At 43.3% G+C, this 15,958-nt stretch overlaps 2 protein-coding genes across 2 annotated transcripts; both read right to left on the minus strand.

Annotated features, from left to right (window-relative positions):
- Positions 1-1,260: 1,260 nt before the first annotated feature.
- On the minus strand, positions 1,261-7,680 carry cnn2 (calponin 2). Its single transcript, XM_076745862.1, has 7 exons — positions 7,515-7,680; positions 4,914-5,035; positions 4,724-4,790; positions 4,133-4,270; positions 3,919-4,035; positions 3,044-3,190; positions 1,261-2,710 (listed from the first exon to the last, which is right to left on the minus strand). The coding sequence occupies exons 1-7, from the start codon at positions 7,569-7,571 to the stop codon at positions 2,405-2,407; spliced, it is 954 nt and encodes a 317-aa protein (XP_076601977.1). The 5' UTR covers positions 7,572-7,680; the 3' UTR covers positions 1,261-2,404.
- A 2,542-nt stretch (positions 7,681-10,222) lies between these two features.
- crsp7 (cofactor required for Sp1 transcriptional activation, subunit 7) lies at positions 10,223-15,367 on the minus strand. Its single transcript, XM_076745759.1, has 3 exons — positions 15,058-15,367; positions 13,932-14,006; positions 10,223-13,840 (listed from the first exon to the last, which is right to left on the minus strand). The coding sequence occupies exons 1-3, from the start codon at positions 15,127-15,129 to the stop codon at positions 12,101-12,103; spliced, it is 1,887 nt and encodes a 628-aa protein (XP_076601874.1). The 5' UTR covers positions 15,130-15,367; the 3' UTR covers positions 10,223-12,100.
- Between the last annotated feature and the right edge of the window lie 591 nt (positions 15,368-15,958).

Genomic DNA, 15,958 nt, shown 5'->3' on the forward strand with positions numbered 1-15,958 from the left:
CTCCAGCAATTACTATTGGACTGATCTCTCCAGAAACATAGAATCACACAGTAGTGCAGAAACAGTGTGTAAACACAGTGCTTCAGTAACAGTATTAGTGTTGAACGGTGTGATCACGGGTGGAAAGAAGAACCTGCGGTAGCGTTCCTTTTTACAGAGTGGAGCACCAGTCTGCTGCTGAAGGTGCTGCTCAGGGCCCCCACCGTGTCATGCAAGTTGCAGATGCACCACAGTCATAAAATGTTGTTGTTAGCATAATAATTATTTATAATACTTAATAACTATTCTAATAATTTGTATTATTACAATATACTATAATGACTAAATATACTACTATATATTGATATTATGGATATTATTATTGTCTTGGTATTAGCAGCAGTAGTATTTTGTTATTATTATTCATGTTCTTATTACTTAATGTAGAATGTTATATTTCTACATGGATGGCGGCTGTGTTGCATATTGCACATGGTTTACATTTCCACATTTAGGTATTTCATATTGTTTACTATTTATGGTTGATCTATATTGCTGTATAGAGTACATATTTTACATTTTCTCTAAGACATTTTTATTCCTTTTCTAATTCTATTAATGTTGGAGCAACTGCAACCAACCCAATATCCCCTTAGGACCAATCAAGTATTCTGATTCATAAAAGTGTCCAGTAGACCTGAAGACCCAGAGCCAGGTCAGCCAGCCCACAGGAATGATGGCAACCCCCTGTTGTGGCCCCCAGGCTCATGTGGGTGTGAGGGCCAATACTGCTTGCAGCTTTAATGTAAGTTGTTCACAAAACATAATAATTGAATTTTAACTCAATCGTTGTTTCTTATATGTCACTGTTGAATAAATGTTCAGTGCTCTGAGGACCACAAATGAAATCCCATTTTGAAGTGGAGGTAGAAATCTCAAGAGATACACATCTCAAAACCTGAACAATTAAAAACAAAACCATCTGTATGTGAGAAAAAGTGAGTTTAACCAACCTTTAACAAACACCTCACAGGCCTGTTTAGCAAGGAAGACTTGCAGTGTTATACAGTATGTGCACAGTAACGTAGTAACAATGCAACTTGTGGGCTGCACCGAAAGCAGCTGTGTCATAACCCTTCCTGTTTTATTTGTCGTCTATCAGTTATCATTTTTTATGGCTCCAAGCACCTTAACAAAGCTCCACTGCTGCCGCAGTCAACAGCTCTCAGACCCATCCTTCGAGCCAAATATTAACTACGTATTAAAAACAAACCAACACGTGATAATGAATACACGTTTTTATTACACTGTATTCACAAAGACATACTTCTCAAGTCAAACATTTTTCCGTTGGCATAAAGAATATTCCAGAGGAAAACGTATGGTCCAAAACCAAATGTCATTCAGAGTCAAAGTACAAAACAGCCCCCATTTAAAAATTACAAATATGCATAAATAATAATGATCCAATATAATTTCATGATTAGTTTGCATTTCAACCAATATTTAATAATGATCACTTTAACTTTACTCAATGAAAAAAGGAATCCAGTATTCTTGCTTGGAATGTTCAAACTTCACTTGAGTATTTCTTTATCCTCCCCCACCGTCTCTAATCCAAAGAAAACAAGCTAAACTCCAGTTGGACTGGTTATGAAAACAAAGGAAATATTTCCTCCATTAAAAAAAGAAAAACTGAAATCAGTGAGAAAATAGACGAAGTAAAAAAGGTAAGACTGGTTTGTTCTTAAAAAAAAAAACAAACGAAAACATTTTGTTTCCTCGTCTGTCTGAGCAACAAAAACTGCTTACGACTGTATATGTCAATGATCAATACTGAAGGAATGAAGGAGATACTGAAGAAGTCAAACAAACAAATGCACATTGTCAGTCACAGGAATCTTGTTTACACAGATGATACAGCTGGTACACATTAACACGAACACTGGCGCTTTGTTCAAATCCAGATGTGATTTCTTATCAACTGATACAAAGAAGAAAAAAAAAACAACTTCCTAATGTTTCATCTTTAGTTTCATTTCATGCTGCCTCTATAAAAACCTGGGGATCTCCCTTACTGTAACCAATGAGTCAGCAAAAAACACAGGGGAAAAAAGAGAAGAGGGGCTTTGGCACGTTAAAATCATCCCTGGGATAGAAAACTAGCCACGCCCAAAAGACTGGCTTTTATGGTCACTTTAAATATAAAAGTCACAGAAATGCAGTTCATCATGATATGTGTAACATTGGTTTTGCACAAATAGGGGTAAAGTAACATTATCAGACAATACTAAAGAGGATACGACCCCAAAAAACGGGGCGGTATCCTATGGATATAAAAATAAACCACCTGCCTTGAAATTTCTTGCAGAGGATCCTTCCTTTATGCAATCTCTCTTTCCCTTCCTCAGCTCCTTCCTTCCTTCTAGTAATCTGTCCCATCCTCTTGGTACACCTGCTCTTCTTCCTGGTAACCTTGGTAACCCTCGTCTTGGTAATCTGGGATGTAGTTGCAGGGGATGCCTGCCCCGTTCTGATTGTCTGCAACCTCTCCAGCCTTAGGACAGTACTTGGCGTCATAGATCTGCCGGCCCAGGCCGAAGTTCTGGCCGCTCTGGTTGGCTCCCTGGCTGAAGCCCATCTGTAGGGACATGGTGCTGTTGTCACACTTGTCTGTGCCCAGCTTCTGGTCGTAAATGGCACGCCTTGTCCCTGGAGCAGTCATCCCAGACTGCAGAAGAGACAGAGGAAAAGAAAATATGAATCATATACTTTGTTTCAAGCATTTTATGATGTTACAACATTTATACAACAGCTATTGTTCCCGTTTAGGCATTAAAAAGTTCTAAACATAGTGCTGATTTCACTGAGCCCACGCGATCAAGTGTCAGTTTTTTCTCGGTGGAGACAGACCAGGAGTTTATAGCTTTCTGCAAGACGAAACATGACATTCATGACAGCAGCCGAAGGATATATGGAAGGGAATATGTGGTACCCTGAGGCTCCTTTCCACTCGAGCCTTATAATAAAGGATTTATGAGAAGTTGGGAATATGTTGCAGTACCTGGCTCGCCCCCTTGTTGGTTCCCATTTGCAGACTGATGGTTGTGTTGTCCATGGGGGCCTGGATTTGATTTTTGGGGTCATATAAGTGCCTCCTGGTGCCATAGGCGTTCATACCTGCCTGACTGGCACACTTGTTGGTCCCCATCTAGACAGAAACAGCACAATAAATCCACGTACAGGAGCTGCAATACAAACATTTGCTTTAAAGCCGCAAACTGCACTTACGCAACATTTTACCAATGTTTGTTTAATGTCACTGCATTTTTCAGACTTTCAGCAAGAATGCAGGTGATGTCCATGACACCGTGCAAACATACTTTCAGTGGGCTACGAGTACTCAACACTTGCGAACAGTACGTTGAGTTGTCTTCACTGTTTAGTTAGGCCTTATCTACTCGACATCTTTCTTGGTGACAGAAACAGTAACATAACAGAGGCTTTAAAAGCAGAGAGCAACGAGCAGCTCTTCAACACAAGCGTGTTCTGTTTGACACGAGATCATGACAGTCTGGTTTCGCAATAGTTTCACACGTGCAGTATCGAGCCCAGTGCCTCAAGCGTGCGACATGCCTCACCTCCATTAGATCCAGCCAAAAATACCAAGTCAATCAGCTGCAAATTGTCTTGAGCAATATTTCACTGTTTTCTTTTATTGACAGCTGTCCTCACATTTCATTTTTACCAGTGTCAGACAAACTTCATTTATGTGACACGCTGACTTTAAAATGAAATGAATGGTGGTTTAAATGGAGGAGTGAGTGAACACTGCAGTCATTTTCACCAGTTTGACTACAGAGTTTCAGATCCAAAACTGTACTGCTGCTGAATCACATTTTAAAACCTGCTACTCATCAAAACAAACAAAAACTATACCTGCAGGCCAATGACACACTGTCCAGCCTTCATCTTCTCCTCATTAAACATCCTCTCCTGCTTGTCTGCATACTTCACCCCGATGTCCACCCGTGACTGGCAGCCCTTGGTCTTGGCCTGAGACAAGAGCACAGAAGGTTGTCATAAAAACAGGAATAATTTTATCTTTGCAGGAATGCATCCCCAGTGCCAGCATGTGATTTTTAAGACTCACCATGCTAGCGAGTGCGAGCAGTGTTGTCTGGACCTGCGTCATGTTGCCGTTCTCAAACAGGTCGTTGGCTTCAAAGATATCATGAGGCTTCAGGCCGAACGCTGTGATAGCTTTGATGAAGTTCGTCAGGTTCTCCAGCTAAAACCAAACCAATTTCAAACAAGATTAGTCACGAAGTGTGTGCACAATTCATGTGAGTATTTCTCTCTGTTTGCACAACATCTTAAATGTACTTATGAGGAAGATGCAGTCCCTTGGCTCTAAAAAGAGTTTGCGTTTGTAACATGCAGCCAGTCTCAAATGAGGGAGTGTTTAACGCGACCGGTTACACCCAAGTAAAGAAACCAGTTTCAGAAACGGCTCTAAAGCAGTGGCTGTAAAAGCAAAAGAAGCTTGCAACGCTGCCAACATGCAAGCATTACCATGAGCTAGCATGATTCAGCGCGCTGACATCCCAACACTCAGAGCACAATGTGACAGCACAGGGATTCATTTGTAATCTACATACAAAAGCAATTCTCTAACTGTGTGCAAACAATTAGATGCTGCACCCTCAGCTGGTTAAAAAGCACGTGTCATCGTCTCATTCACCTGATGCCAGTTCAGCGACGAATGGTTGATCTTTTTCACAGGGTCGTTTGCAAGTTTGTTGATAAGTCTGTAAGAGGGAAAAAAGCAGAGAAAGAAAAGAGGAAAATATTGAAGTTTTCCAAAACCACTGTACGCAATAAAAAGTGATGGCCCAGACCCTGATGGTACAGTGTACCGCAGTGCTGCTTACTCGCACAGAATGACTCCATTCTTCAGGCCTTTCTGGAAGTCAGGGCCGATGCAAGCACCAGTCACGTCTTCAATCCAACTCCTCAACTCCTCTTCTTTCTGAAGGTCATACTTCTGAGCAATCTGGTTGGGCAGAGAGGTCAAAGGTCACATGTGTTCTACGAGCAGCAATGACAGCCAGTAGGTGAGCAGTTAAAACAGTACACACATTCAGAGTTTGTCACAGACTTGAAAAGCGATCACCCTGTCCCCAATGACCTCCTCCTAAAAAAAAAAACTGATAACTGAGCTGCATCTATTACAAAGGCAGCACTGTGGGTAATAACACATCACATAATACTTTAATATCTGTCTTCAAACGTTTATTATGACTGCGTGTTATCATGTTTCATGGTCAGCCCTGAATTTCACTTTGCCTCAGCGTGGCATGCTGCGTCTACTGAGGGGGTTTTGTCCTTCTTAGCCTTCAGAAATAAAAAAAAAAAAAAGGTGGCACCAACATGACCTTACACACACACACATACACACACACACGGATATCCTGTTTGCTAAACTGCTAAATTCTCCCCTGAAACACAGGAAGGCCATTGCTAAAAAGGGGAGGGAGTGTTTACGGGCCTCGACATGGCACAAAGATTGACTTTCTATTGAAGGCGTCACGGTTGAGGTGTTACTTTGGTTTACAAGCTTTATTTTTTCACTGATTGATGACATATGTGTGACAAACACGCTTCGCTGACTCTGAAAGAGGCCATTCAGGAAGATTATTGTGGTCACATGAACAACGGTCCTGTCGGTTTTATTTTTTCCTCTTTCCATTTTGTCCCACAGCAAAGCCAGTGATTAAAACTGAAACAGGTACAGACTTCTTTTTTTGGCAAAGAACAAGGTGTCGACTGAGCTCAGAGCGAACTCACAACCAGCCAACAATCCCTCTCTGTCCCGAGGGCAACGAGGGACCCGACCGCAGAGTTTAGCCGACCGTATACATAGAAGTTGGCCACATTCACCTCACAGCTGGTTGTACTCTAAAGGAATGTCTGTCTTCTAATTACATTTCCTTCATTCACTTATCCCCATATTAAAAACAACACTGCCTATTTTAATTGCCCACAAAGAAGCCGACAGATGTAATTTCCAGAGACAAGCTGAACGCAAGGAATTTGCCCCACAGAGGCTGGACGAAAGATCTGAATGAAAGCAGCCAGGGCGCCGGGCAGTGTGTGTCCATGCCATGAATGAGTATGGGCCACGGTGAGGCTCAAAAAAGGTTGCTTACAACAGCTGGACAACTTAACAGTTCAGTGTATTAACTTCTGAGATGCTTCCTGGTGCAGATTTTCTACACCAAAAGTTTGGGGGGGTGGGGGTCTTGGAGGAGTGTAAATCCTTAAATGCCTCACATTTCACAGAGATGGCTACGTCACTGACGGCAGGAAATACCACTCAAATCAGCACCCCCCCCCCCCCCCCCCCCCCTTCAAGGACATCACTGGCAACAGGCAGGAAATCTATATGATTCCTGTGTGTCCGGCTCATGTTGTTCTGTGGAGATCGGGGGAGGGGGCAGGACCCCCTCTCTCCTTTGGAATGCAGATGGAAAATTAAAAAAAATCAGCTGAAGTTGAGCTACAGACACACTGGCAGGTACATGAAGGCTTGGAAACTTCGACAATTTTTACCTTTCGGGTGAGAAAAATACACAAACTTTAAAGAATGAGAGCATACTGGAAAAAGCTTAAAGTATCACAGAGTTACGACACATTTATGTCATATTTAGAAAGGGAAACAGCTCGAGGCTGTGCAGCTCGGTGTGATACGGAGTAACGCGGTCTGGAGAGTAATCTCCCGCATCACTGGTATTTTAAGTGGATCCGGATGCAGAGATCTGTGCAGGCAGGTCTAAATAAACAAGCGGCTGATTTGTGGGACTGCAGTCTGCACAAAGACTTATTCCGCATGTCGAAAACGAAACCCTCTCCTGCACCGATCTGGCATGATTTGAGCGAAGGGAAGTTTTCATCGAGTGAAGCAGCGCGACAACTTACCGCAAGGGGGGACGCAGGGAGGTACTGTCGCAGTTTCAAAGAAGCAATAAAAAGACCCGATAATGGGGATGGGTGGCAGTCAAGCCCGGCACAAATACGTGAATTACATTATCTGCTAATGCGGGTCACAACGCCGGACAACACGCTGCGCAGTGTGGAGAAAAGTCTGGAAACGGGCAGAACTATTTTGCCACAACGACATATTACTTTGCCAAGAGGAACAACGCCCATAGTCCGATTCAAAGTTTGTCTCCTGCGGGGGGGAGGACGATGTAAAACTTTAAGTTGAATATACAATTTGGAGAGTACTCATCGTCAACTTAAGTTTTAGGACAATTACAGTCTGTTTAAACTTTGAAAAAGCACTTTTAAATCTCTCGTGGAACCGTTATCCCATCCACCTTTGTCTACCTCGTAACCTGGTAGCGCATATCAAAATGGAGGCCAGGTGACCTTCGCGTTCCGAGAAAAGCACAACGGGAGGATGATGAGGGGCGAAAAAAGTTCATTACAACTTACTTTAAGTGACAAGTAAAAAAAATATGAGCACCTACTTTGTTTTTCACCTCCGCTGATAAACCGTAGGCAGGACCCTTGTTAAACGATGCCATTGTCGAAGACTTGTCGTTGTGCTATAAGCGTCAAAAAACAGATACTGTCTGGAGGATAAAATCTGCGCTAAATTATCTGCGACTTTCTCTTCCAATGAAAACTGAGTGCACTAAATACTTCCTTTCTCTTTTACGGCCGCCAATTAGAGCGCTCCCACGGTTCTGCCAAAGAAGGCTGATCGTGAGTCAAGATAGTTCCCTGCTAAGGGTTCAGCGGGTCGGTACAGCGGCGCGAAGGATGGGAAATAACAGAAGGTCTTTGAGTGGGACCTGGGGAAAAAAATAGAAACCTTTAACGATATTCAACACAGGACATCAATATGTGAGCTCATACTTGAATGAAATACGAGCACTGGATGACATCACTCAACAAGGCTCCTGAAAAAAATCGATAAGTGCCCTCAACTAAAGAAGGGGGGCTTATTTATTTAAATCGTATTATTCTGCGCCAATGTGAGGGTTTTAACAACCTGGGGGACAGTTCATTAATATAGATTAGAATCGGCTGTATAAATATGCCAATTTATAATACACGAACAGAGGGGTGATTGGTGTTAATATAGAGTTGAAAATACATTACAATTTTTTTTAAGACTACTTTCAAAACGACATGCACCCCCGATATTAAGTTGTAAGCAAAATTTCAGCAATTACGGAAGTCCACATCCATGAATCCTCTCACTTATTCCTGCCTACTCTTTGGTTATCCGCTTCGTTAATCGATCCTAGGCTCCACCTTTCCCCTTCTCTTCCTTAGGTCGCGATAGAAATCAAAAACTCCTTATATGGAAGGAAACTTCCCAAATTCCTGAATGGTGGGAGTGATCCACCGGTCCCACCCTGCATACCAGACGCGCAGCGGACCAGACAAATTGTCGCACTTTTTTGAGTCACAGTTCGGAGGCACTGAACTAAGTACCATGAGCTACTGAGCTGACGTAATGTCGGTGCTATGTGGTTTTAGATAACAGAGAGTACTTCACATGCCAGGATCTCTACGCCTGCTCCAGAATTACGTCTGATTTGCAACAGATTACTCGGCAGGGTGGATTCCTTCTTCACATATTAATAAGAGAGTTTCTGATTCAATCAGACTGTGAGGTTTTTTTTGGGGGGGGGGGAGATTTCTACTCGGGTCACAGTCTGTTTCCTCTCGCTACTTTTTGCGCAAGTCTGTTCCGCACAGAAACAGCTCTTACAAGATGTAGTCCCGTTACCTCTAAACTTACATGGGGGTCCAGAGCCAGGGACGGAATGCCATCATTATTCAGGGTACATGACAGCACGTGAAGTACATGACTCCTCACATGACCATCATCAGTAGTGAAGAGATGCAGGACCCTACAACTACACCAACATATATTCTTTAAAAGGAAGCCTACACACAACACATACCAGGTTGTTTCCCCAGACTAGCCATAATCCAGTTATGAACAATGGGGCTTTTGGTAAAGGTGGAGCTTAGTGACTACTGGACAGTCAGGGAAATGAAACTGACCAAAGATGCAGCAAGCTGCCTTAAAAAGTGACATTAGTTGAAGCTGTTTCTGGTTGCATGGTACGTTTTAAAACCTGAATCAAAGGGACTTGTGTTGAAGCACGTCGAGAAGTTTCATGCTGAAATGAGCAGAATTAATCGCTGAGGGTGTCCTCTGATATCAAAGCACACACTGATGTATTGCATCTCTCTGCCAACACAAGTGTGTTGCTTCACATCACTACAGCTGAAATAGTTGATTAAGTTGATCGACAGAAAACTAATCATGTTTGAGCTTTCAATTGTTCAGACATTTTTTAACTGTTTTCTGACAAACATAGAATCAATCTATTGAGTCAATCACCAGCAGATGAATCAATAATGAAATTAATCCCAAATATGTACCAATCAGAACATGAGCAGACTTCAGTGAATTGCACATCTTCAGCCTGACATAATGTTTTGGCTGAGTTCGATACACTGATTCATCCCACTCAACAGACTCTAACCAGACAAGATGTGAAATGTTGAAAACGAATGACATAAACCAGGTGTTTCTCCTCAGCGTCTGGACATAAATACAGCTGTGCTTGAAGGTACGTGTCATATGAGTACATCACACAGGTGTGTAGAGGACTGATTCAGAGTCTGACCGTAAACACACCTGAAGGGAGGACAAGTTACTCATTCTGATATGAGATTACATCAGAAGTGACGTATTTATGATCCCTCTGAGTCTGTTAAACACGTAGGGATCGATATGCAATCTCTATTGAGGGTAATAGTGCTAATAAAAATGTGACTTTTTTTTTACACACAAGGCCATGTTTTTACACGGGGGTGTTGACAATTACAGGATTCAACTGATGGAGGATCTAAATCTTGATCCTTTTGTATAAAAACAGAGGGTCATATATTCCTCATGGGCTGAGAAAAATGATCCCAATGATCTGAAGTTACCCCTATAATGCCACAATTACATCACACACTGATACAAACAAAGGAGACAAATGGACAATGTGCACCCCCGCATGGATGAACTGGGTAAATACACCAAATTACAGCACAATGACACTTGCGCAGACTGACCATTCAGCTTCAACAGAGCAAGACATTCAAGGATGACGGCAGTTGTCGAACACAATGGCACTGTAACAGAGTCAGAGGACCGGGCTGAAGGTTTAGATCATTTTATTTTTCAAACAATTGAGAGATGTTAAACACTGAACAAATAAAGATGCCCCAGTCAAAACTCCAGAAAACAGATTCTAATCAACCACTTGTAGCACTTTTCCTTTATTGCCAGCTGTGTTGTTGTGCAGTTTCTCATTGTCTGCAGCTTCACCCTCACTAGATCAGTGTGTACAAAAAGTAACAGAAATGGTGCATATAACAGCGTCGTACTGATCACGGGATTTGGAACGCTCGCACATAAACCCGACTCCGTGGACAGGTGACTCTTATGCGGAAGCAAATCCAGACTTACCATTTACCAAGGCACATTGGTAGGGATGAATGACTGACAGGATGTATGGACAGAGAGGCTGCACAGAAGCCAATCTTAATTTAAGTCGTGAGAAAATGTGGCAGAGACTGATGAGCATAAAGGGAAATCAAAATGAAGCTTTAGTTACCACATGGAAAATGCCAAGAAATCTGATGCACACAGCTTTATCGCTCTCTCCCTTTTATGGTTGCTGTATTCAGAAATGGAAGCAAGCGTCCAACAAGTTTTCTCAACTCTCCAAAACAGCTGCTAAAACTTTTAATGGGTCTGAAACTCTGAAGAAACAATTGGCACATAAGTTGTGGGAGCTTCAGCTGCAATTCATACTTGAATTTAGTCAGTGATGAAAGGACCCACAAGTTGTCAACTGCATAAGTCTCAAACCTGTACATTCCCTAAGGCTGAAACGGGTCATGAAGGAATTCCAGGAGGCAAACAGCATCTAAAGGAATGGAGACAAAGTGAGTCCCAGCATTCACACCTGTCATTGTTGTTGCCTCTTTGCAATTATTGATTCAATTTGACATTCTTTAATATCTTATGCTTTCGAGGGAATTAGCGTGTGGCCAGTTTTTCATTTTAGCTGAATTCATTTTAAATTAGCACCACATTACTTTGATGCACTGACGCCAAGTGATTTTGCTGAATGGATTTCTTCTTGAGAGTTGAGATGGCATGGACATACAAGGCTGCGTGATGAGATGGAGAGTGAAAGGGTGAATGAAGGGTGGGGTATGGAATGTTTATGACCAAACGCATCGGCCAGTCTTTAAGAATGACCCTGCAAAAAGCATCCGTATGCTCCTTTAACATTGAAGATTAGGCTGACAACATCGTGATGCAAACAGAAAAAAAATCCAATAAATGAACTGGTCAAAATAAATAGATGCATACATGATAAGAAATTTATAATTTACTCTTTATATCTCACATAAAGCTTCTTGTAACTGCCAAATATGGTCCAGTATTTCAAACTCTGGACATGTTCAGCTCTACCTGTGTTAGACGCACTCTACACCTTTCTGGGCACCAACATGGCGGTCTGGACAGGACAGCTAAACCCCAGCCTTCCCTCAAATTTATTTCTAGATTGTGATTCCTCATTAGAAACTAGAAGGTAATGAAAAAAGAAAACAGTATCATCCCAGTGAGCCTGAAATAGAGGTACGATTCAGAACATCAAAAATTCACATCACAACACCATTTCCTATCACCTGGGATAATTCTGTCGTCTCTTTTTCACCGTCAGTGTTAGTAGCAGCACTCTGCAGGTAGGGCCTCATCATTCCTGTGGCTTTCAGTTTGAAAAATAAAACAGAAACAGCCCTTGGTATTACAAACTCAACTATTCTTTTAATTTTTACCCTTTTTATACCAATCTCAACAGATTATCACAGAAAGAGAAGAGGCGTGGGGCAGGGGTGGGGGAGTTTAGCAGGCCTGGCTTTTGCCGAACTCACAGTGGACAAACAAAATCACAAAGTATCTGTCTCTGCGGGGAGACACAGAGAGGAGTGGAAAAGGACAGCCACCTTCCCAAACCCCTCAGTCTAGGCAAACATATGGCAGGATGTTCAATTTGCTTTCATCCCCATGAGGGTCCAATGATATGCACTCTGTCCAATCATACCAGGTGCCCTTGGTGTCGTAACAACCGTTCACCCCTGGCCAGTGCTGTGTGTGAATCCTGTCCAGGTCCTCCTCCATCACCTCCCGGCTCATGCCTGGTAAATCCCCTACTGAGCTGTCTGTCTGCAGAACATGTATCTTCCGTGAGTCCTTGATCTCCTGTTCTTCCCTTTTCAGATACTCTGACATGAAAAAGTGTGCACTAGGGGCCTGGACCCCTGAGGAGGTGAGCACATTGCTCTGAAGGTTCAAGTAGGACTGGATGATTTCATTTCTGGACAGCTCCTTCCAGTTCGTTTGATGGAAAGGGTTGGGGCTGGGACCTGGGGCTGCGGCGGGGTCTGGAACTGGAACTGGGGTTGGAGTTGGGAGTGGAGCAGGAACAGGAGCAGGAGCTGGGGCTGGGGCAGCTGGCTGTTGTACAGTGCTTTCAGTTCTCTGCCTAGACTCAGCAGGGTCAGGAGTGGGGACTTCCTCTGTTTGAGAATGTTCTTTATGGACCAGAGGTTTGATCTGACCTGTGACAGGGTCAAATGTTAGTCTGCGTTCTTTTAACCGTACAGGCTTAGTCGTGTCCTCTATTTTCTGACCATCTAAGTTGACAGAGTAGTCTCTTGATCTGTACTTCCTCCTTTTATGCTCCGAGTTGGGGACCGTCGTCCCATCTGTGTCATCAGACGCAGACATGGCTCCCTCAGATGTCGGTCTGTGTAGTTCTGAGTTGTGTTGGGGGTGGGAGGGTGAAGGGGAGACTGAAGGTGATTCCAGTGTTGCAGATAAGTCATGTGGTGGGCAATGAGAGGGAACTTCTGACGAACTGGCCCAGTGCATTGAAGACCTATGAGAAGAATGTGGCAGCTTGTCAGCGTAAGATGCTTGAGCTGGGGAGGATACAGACTGAGGCAAAGACAGGGGAGAGTCCCTTGAAGAAGGGCTTGGGATAGGCGTTGCTTTCGGTGCATATGCTGAAGAGCGCTTGGTCACTGTGTCTTGCTTCATGCTCCTTGGACTGGTAGTGAGGCCACGGGGACTTCTGGCTTGATAATATGGCCCTCCTCCTTCATCCAATCTAGCTTGTTGCTGCATCACAGCAACCTTGATCATAGAGGAAGTGCTAGGTAGTTTGGCCACGCCAGGGGAGCTGGGGCGAGGCTTGACCGCATTAACCGGAATTCTGTTGATTTTATCATTATCAAGGTGCTCTATCCGAGATCTGTCAGGAGACGGGACAACTTGCTGGTCAGGCGGGGCATCAGGACTGCCTGCAATCCCATTGGTGGGTGGTGATGAAACAGAGTTATCATATGAAGACATCTTGGAGATTTTTTCTGGTAAGTGCACTCCACTGTCTCTGTGCTCTGCTCGCCGTTTGCGGCTGCTTGATTTCTCAGCTTTTGGTGAGTAAGTGTTGTGAACATCATTTCTGATTTTAACTTCAGGGACACCCTTCCCCGACACAGAGATGTCAGGAGGGGAGGCCTCTGTTCTGCAGGGATGAGAACTGCCATTGGTAGACCCAGGGGCAGTCGCAATCACAGCTGGTCCAGGTTCAATCAGCTTTTGCCAGTTCCTTAAGAGTTTCTTAGCACGCTTGGCAAGGTCTTCATCCTTGGTCTTCTTCCTTACATCATTGATCAATTTTCCAAGTCGAGTTTCCTGTATAGATCATGTGTGTGAAAATTAGAAACACATTAAGCGACACAATGTCTACATGAAGTAGTAGTTCATGTGTGGTCAACTGTCTTACCTCAAGTGCTTCTTTGGTGATGGGATACTTCTCAAGACAGGAAATTACCTCCAATACTGCCACCATATTGCATATCTGTGTAGAGCACAAGCAAACATTTTATAATACTTCACCTACACTGTTGCTCACACAAAGAAAAGATTTAGAATTAGCCTCAAATCATCATCAAGAGAGGAGTTTAAGAGAATCTTAATCACAGTCTTGAAATACTAGAACACAATGCAAATGGCTGATACTCACATGATTAGCCAATTTTCCTATATTACTGTCATGGTTATAAACACTCTAGTATTTGGAAATGGTACTGAATCGTCCTTACAACGCGCGTGAGTAGGGGAGAAAGTTAGCTTACAAATTAGCTTAGGAACCATTAGCTTGTCTGTCTGCCTCAGATCGACACAACGACGTTAAAAAGTAAAGACGGCATAGTGTCAACCCAAAAAACCTTCATCATTGCAAACGTTTTAACAAAGGTGTAGCACCAGGGCAAAGACTGGAGGCAAGAAGTGCTAAACTTTAATTTGAGCGAGTTTCTTATCCTGTCGAGAAAGTCAGCCAGCGTTTGAATGTCGGCGGACTTACCTGTGTTAGCTGATTTGGCTACTGCTAGCATTTAACTAACTTGAGAGGGAAGGATCCGACTATTTCCTAAAACGTAGCTATTTCGGCTAAGAGTTTGCTAGCTACCACCCAGTTCGGCAACAAGGAATAGTTAGCGCGAACAAAGAAATGCTGACCCATTAGTAGATAATTATGTAGTAAAATAAGTAATTCAGTGACACATGTATGCATTTTACACCTTCAAGTCGTAAAATACTTCAAACCCGCTTAGGTGTTACGGCTAGGCTAGCACCTAGCATGCTACATAAACCAGCTAACACCAGGCTAGTGTCTAACCCCGGAGCGCTTCTGCTAAGGTAGCCTGCAAGCTGTCAAATCGAAAGCTCGGCGTCTCCATCTTTCCAAGTCATTTGACATATCGGTGCCAACCTAAATCGTAAATCACGCATTTTAAAAGACACTGGAACAGTTAGTTGACAGCTGTTGGGTGAACTGCCTTGTCGAGTTTGCCGGAGTGCAGGTAAACAAGCTAACATTAGCCACCTAGCCTGCTAGCATTACTCACATTGCTCTGACTGTCGATGGCCTGCAGCAGCCGGTCCCTCATCTGCTGCGGGGTTGCTGAGACCGTTGTCATTGCCTGTTCGGTGCGATCCGGAGGATGGAGGGAGGAATCCTCCAAAATGAAAACCGGGTGACAATGATGACTCAAAAGCCGGTGTGGTAACTCGTCAGGCGTCCGAACAGCATATTTTTCTGTCGCCTGCGCGCTAGACGGCTCCGTTTTTCTCACATGGAGTAGGAAATGTGTGCGCTGTGTTGACCGTTGACTGCTGCCTCCTCGGCGCTCGAGCAACTCACTACCAGCTGCTGGATCTCTCATCGGCCTCCTGCTGCATGCTGGGATACGACGAACGCGCTTTGACGTCTGCACGTAGCCAAGTAAACATCCCTGCTGCCCGTCCACCTATACTTCTGGGTATACTCATGGACGTGTTAAGGGTGTACCTCACTGCTTCTGATCTCTTATATGTGTCAGTGGTTTGTAACCGAATTTTAAGCCGATTAAATGATAAATTCATGATGATGAAAAAGGTCCATCACAGTCTCTCAGAGCCTAAGATGAAATTCCTTATTTTATCTGACCAAGAGTCCAAATCCCAAAGTTATTCAGTTCACAGTGATGCTCAGCAGATAATACTCACATTTGAAAAGGTGGGACCAGATTTTGTTGTAGCATTTTGACTTGATAATCGACAATTCTTTGATATTCAAAAGGAATAGAAAACATGCCAAACACCTGAAAAATTAGAAGAGTACAAAAGATGACTTATTTTTCAGTCATCAATCAGTAAGAGGCAACAAGTTTCATTTTCACTCTTCCTAGAGGAGACAATCACATCAAAACCTGTTGACAGATTTGAGGCCAACTGTGGCTGAAGTTTTGTTTTTTTTTTTTTTTTTTC

This window comes from Chaetodon auriga, chromosome 12 (genome assembly GCF_051107435.1).
Source record: "Chaetodon auriga isolate fChaAug3 chromosome 12, fChaAug3.hap1, whole genome shotgun sequence".
NCBI classification, from domain to species: domain Eukaryota; kingdom Metazoa; phylum Chordata; class Actinopteri; order Chaetodontiformes; family Chaetodontidae; genus Chaetodon; species Chaetodon auriga.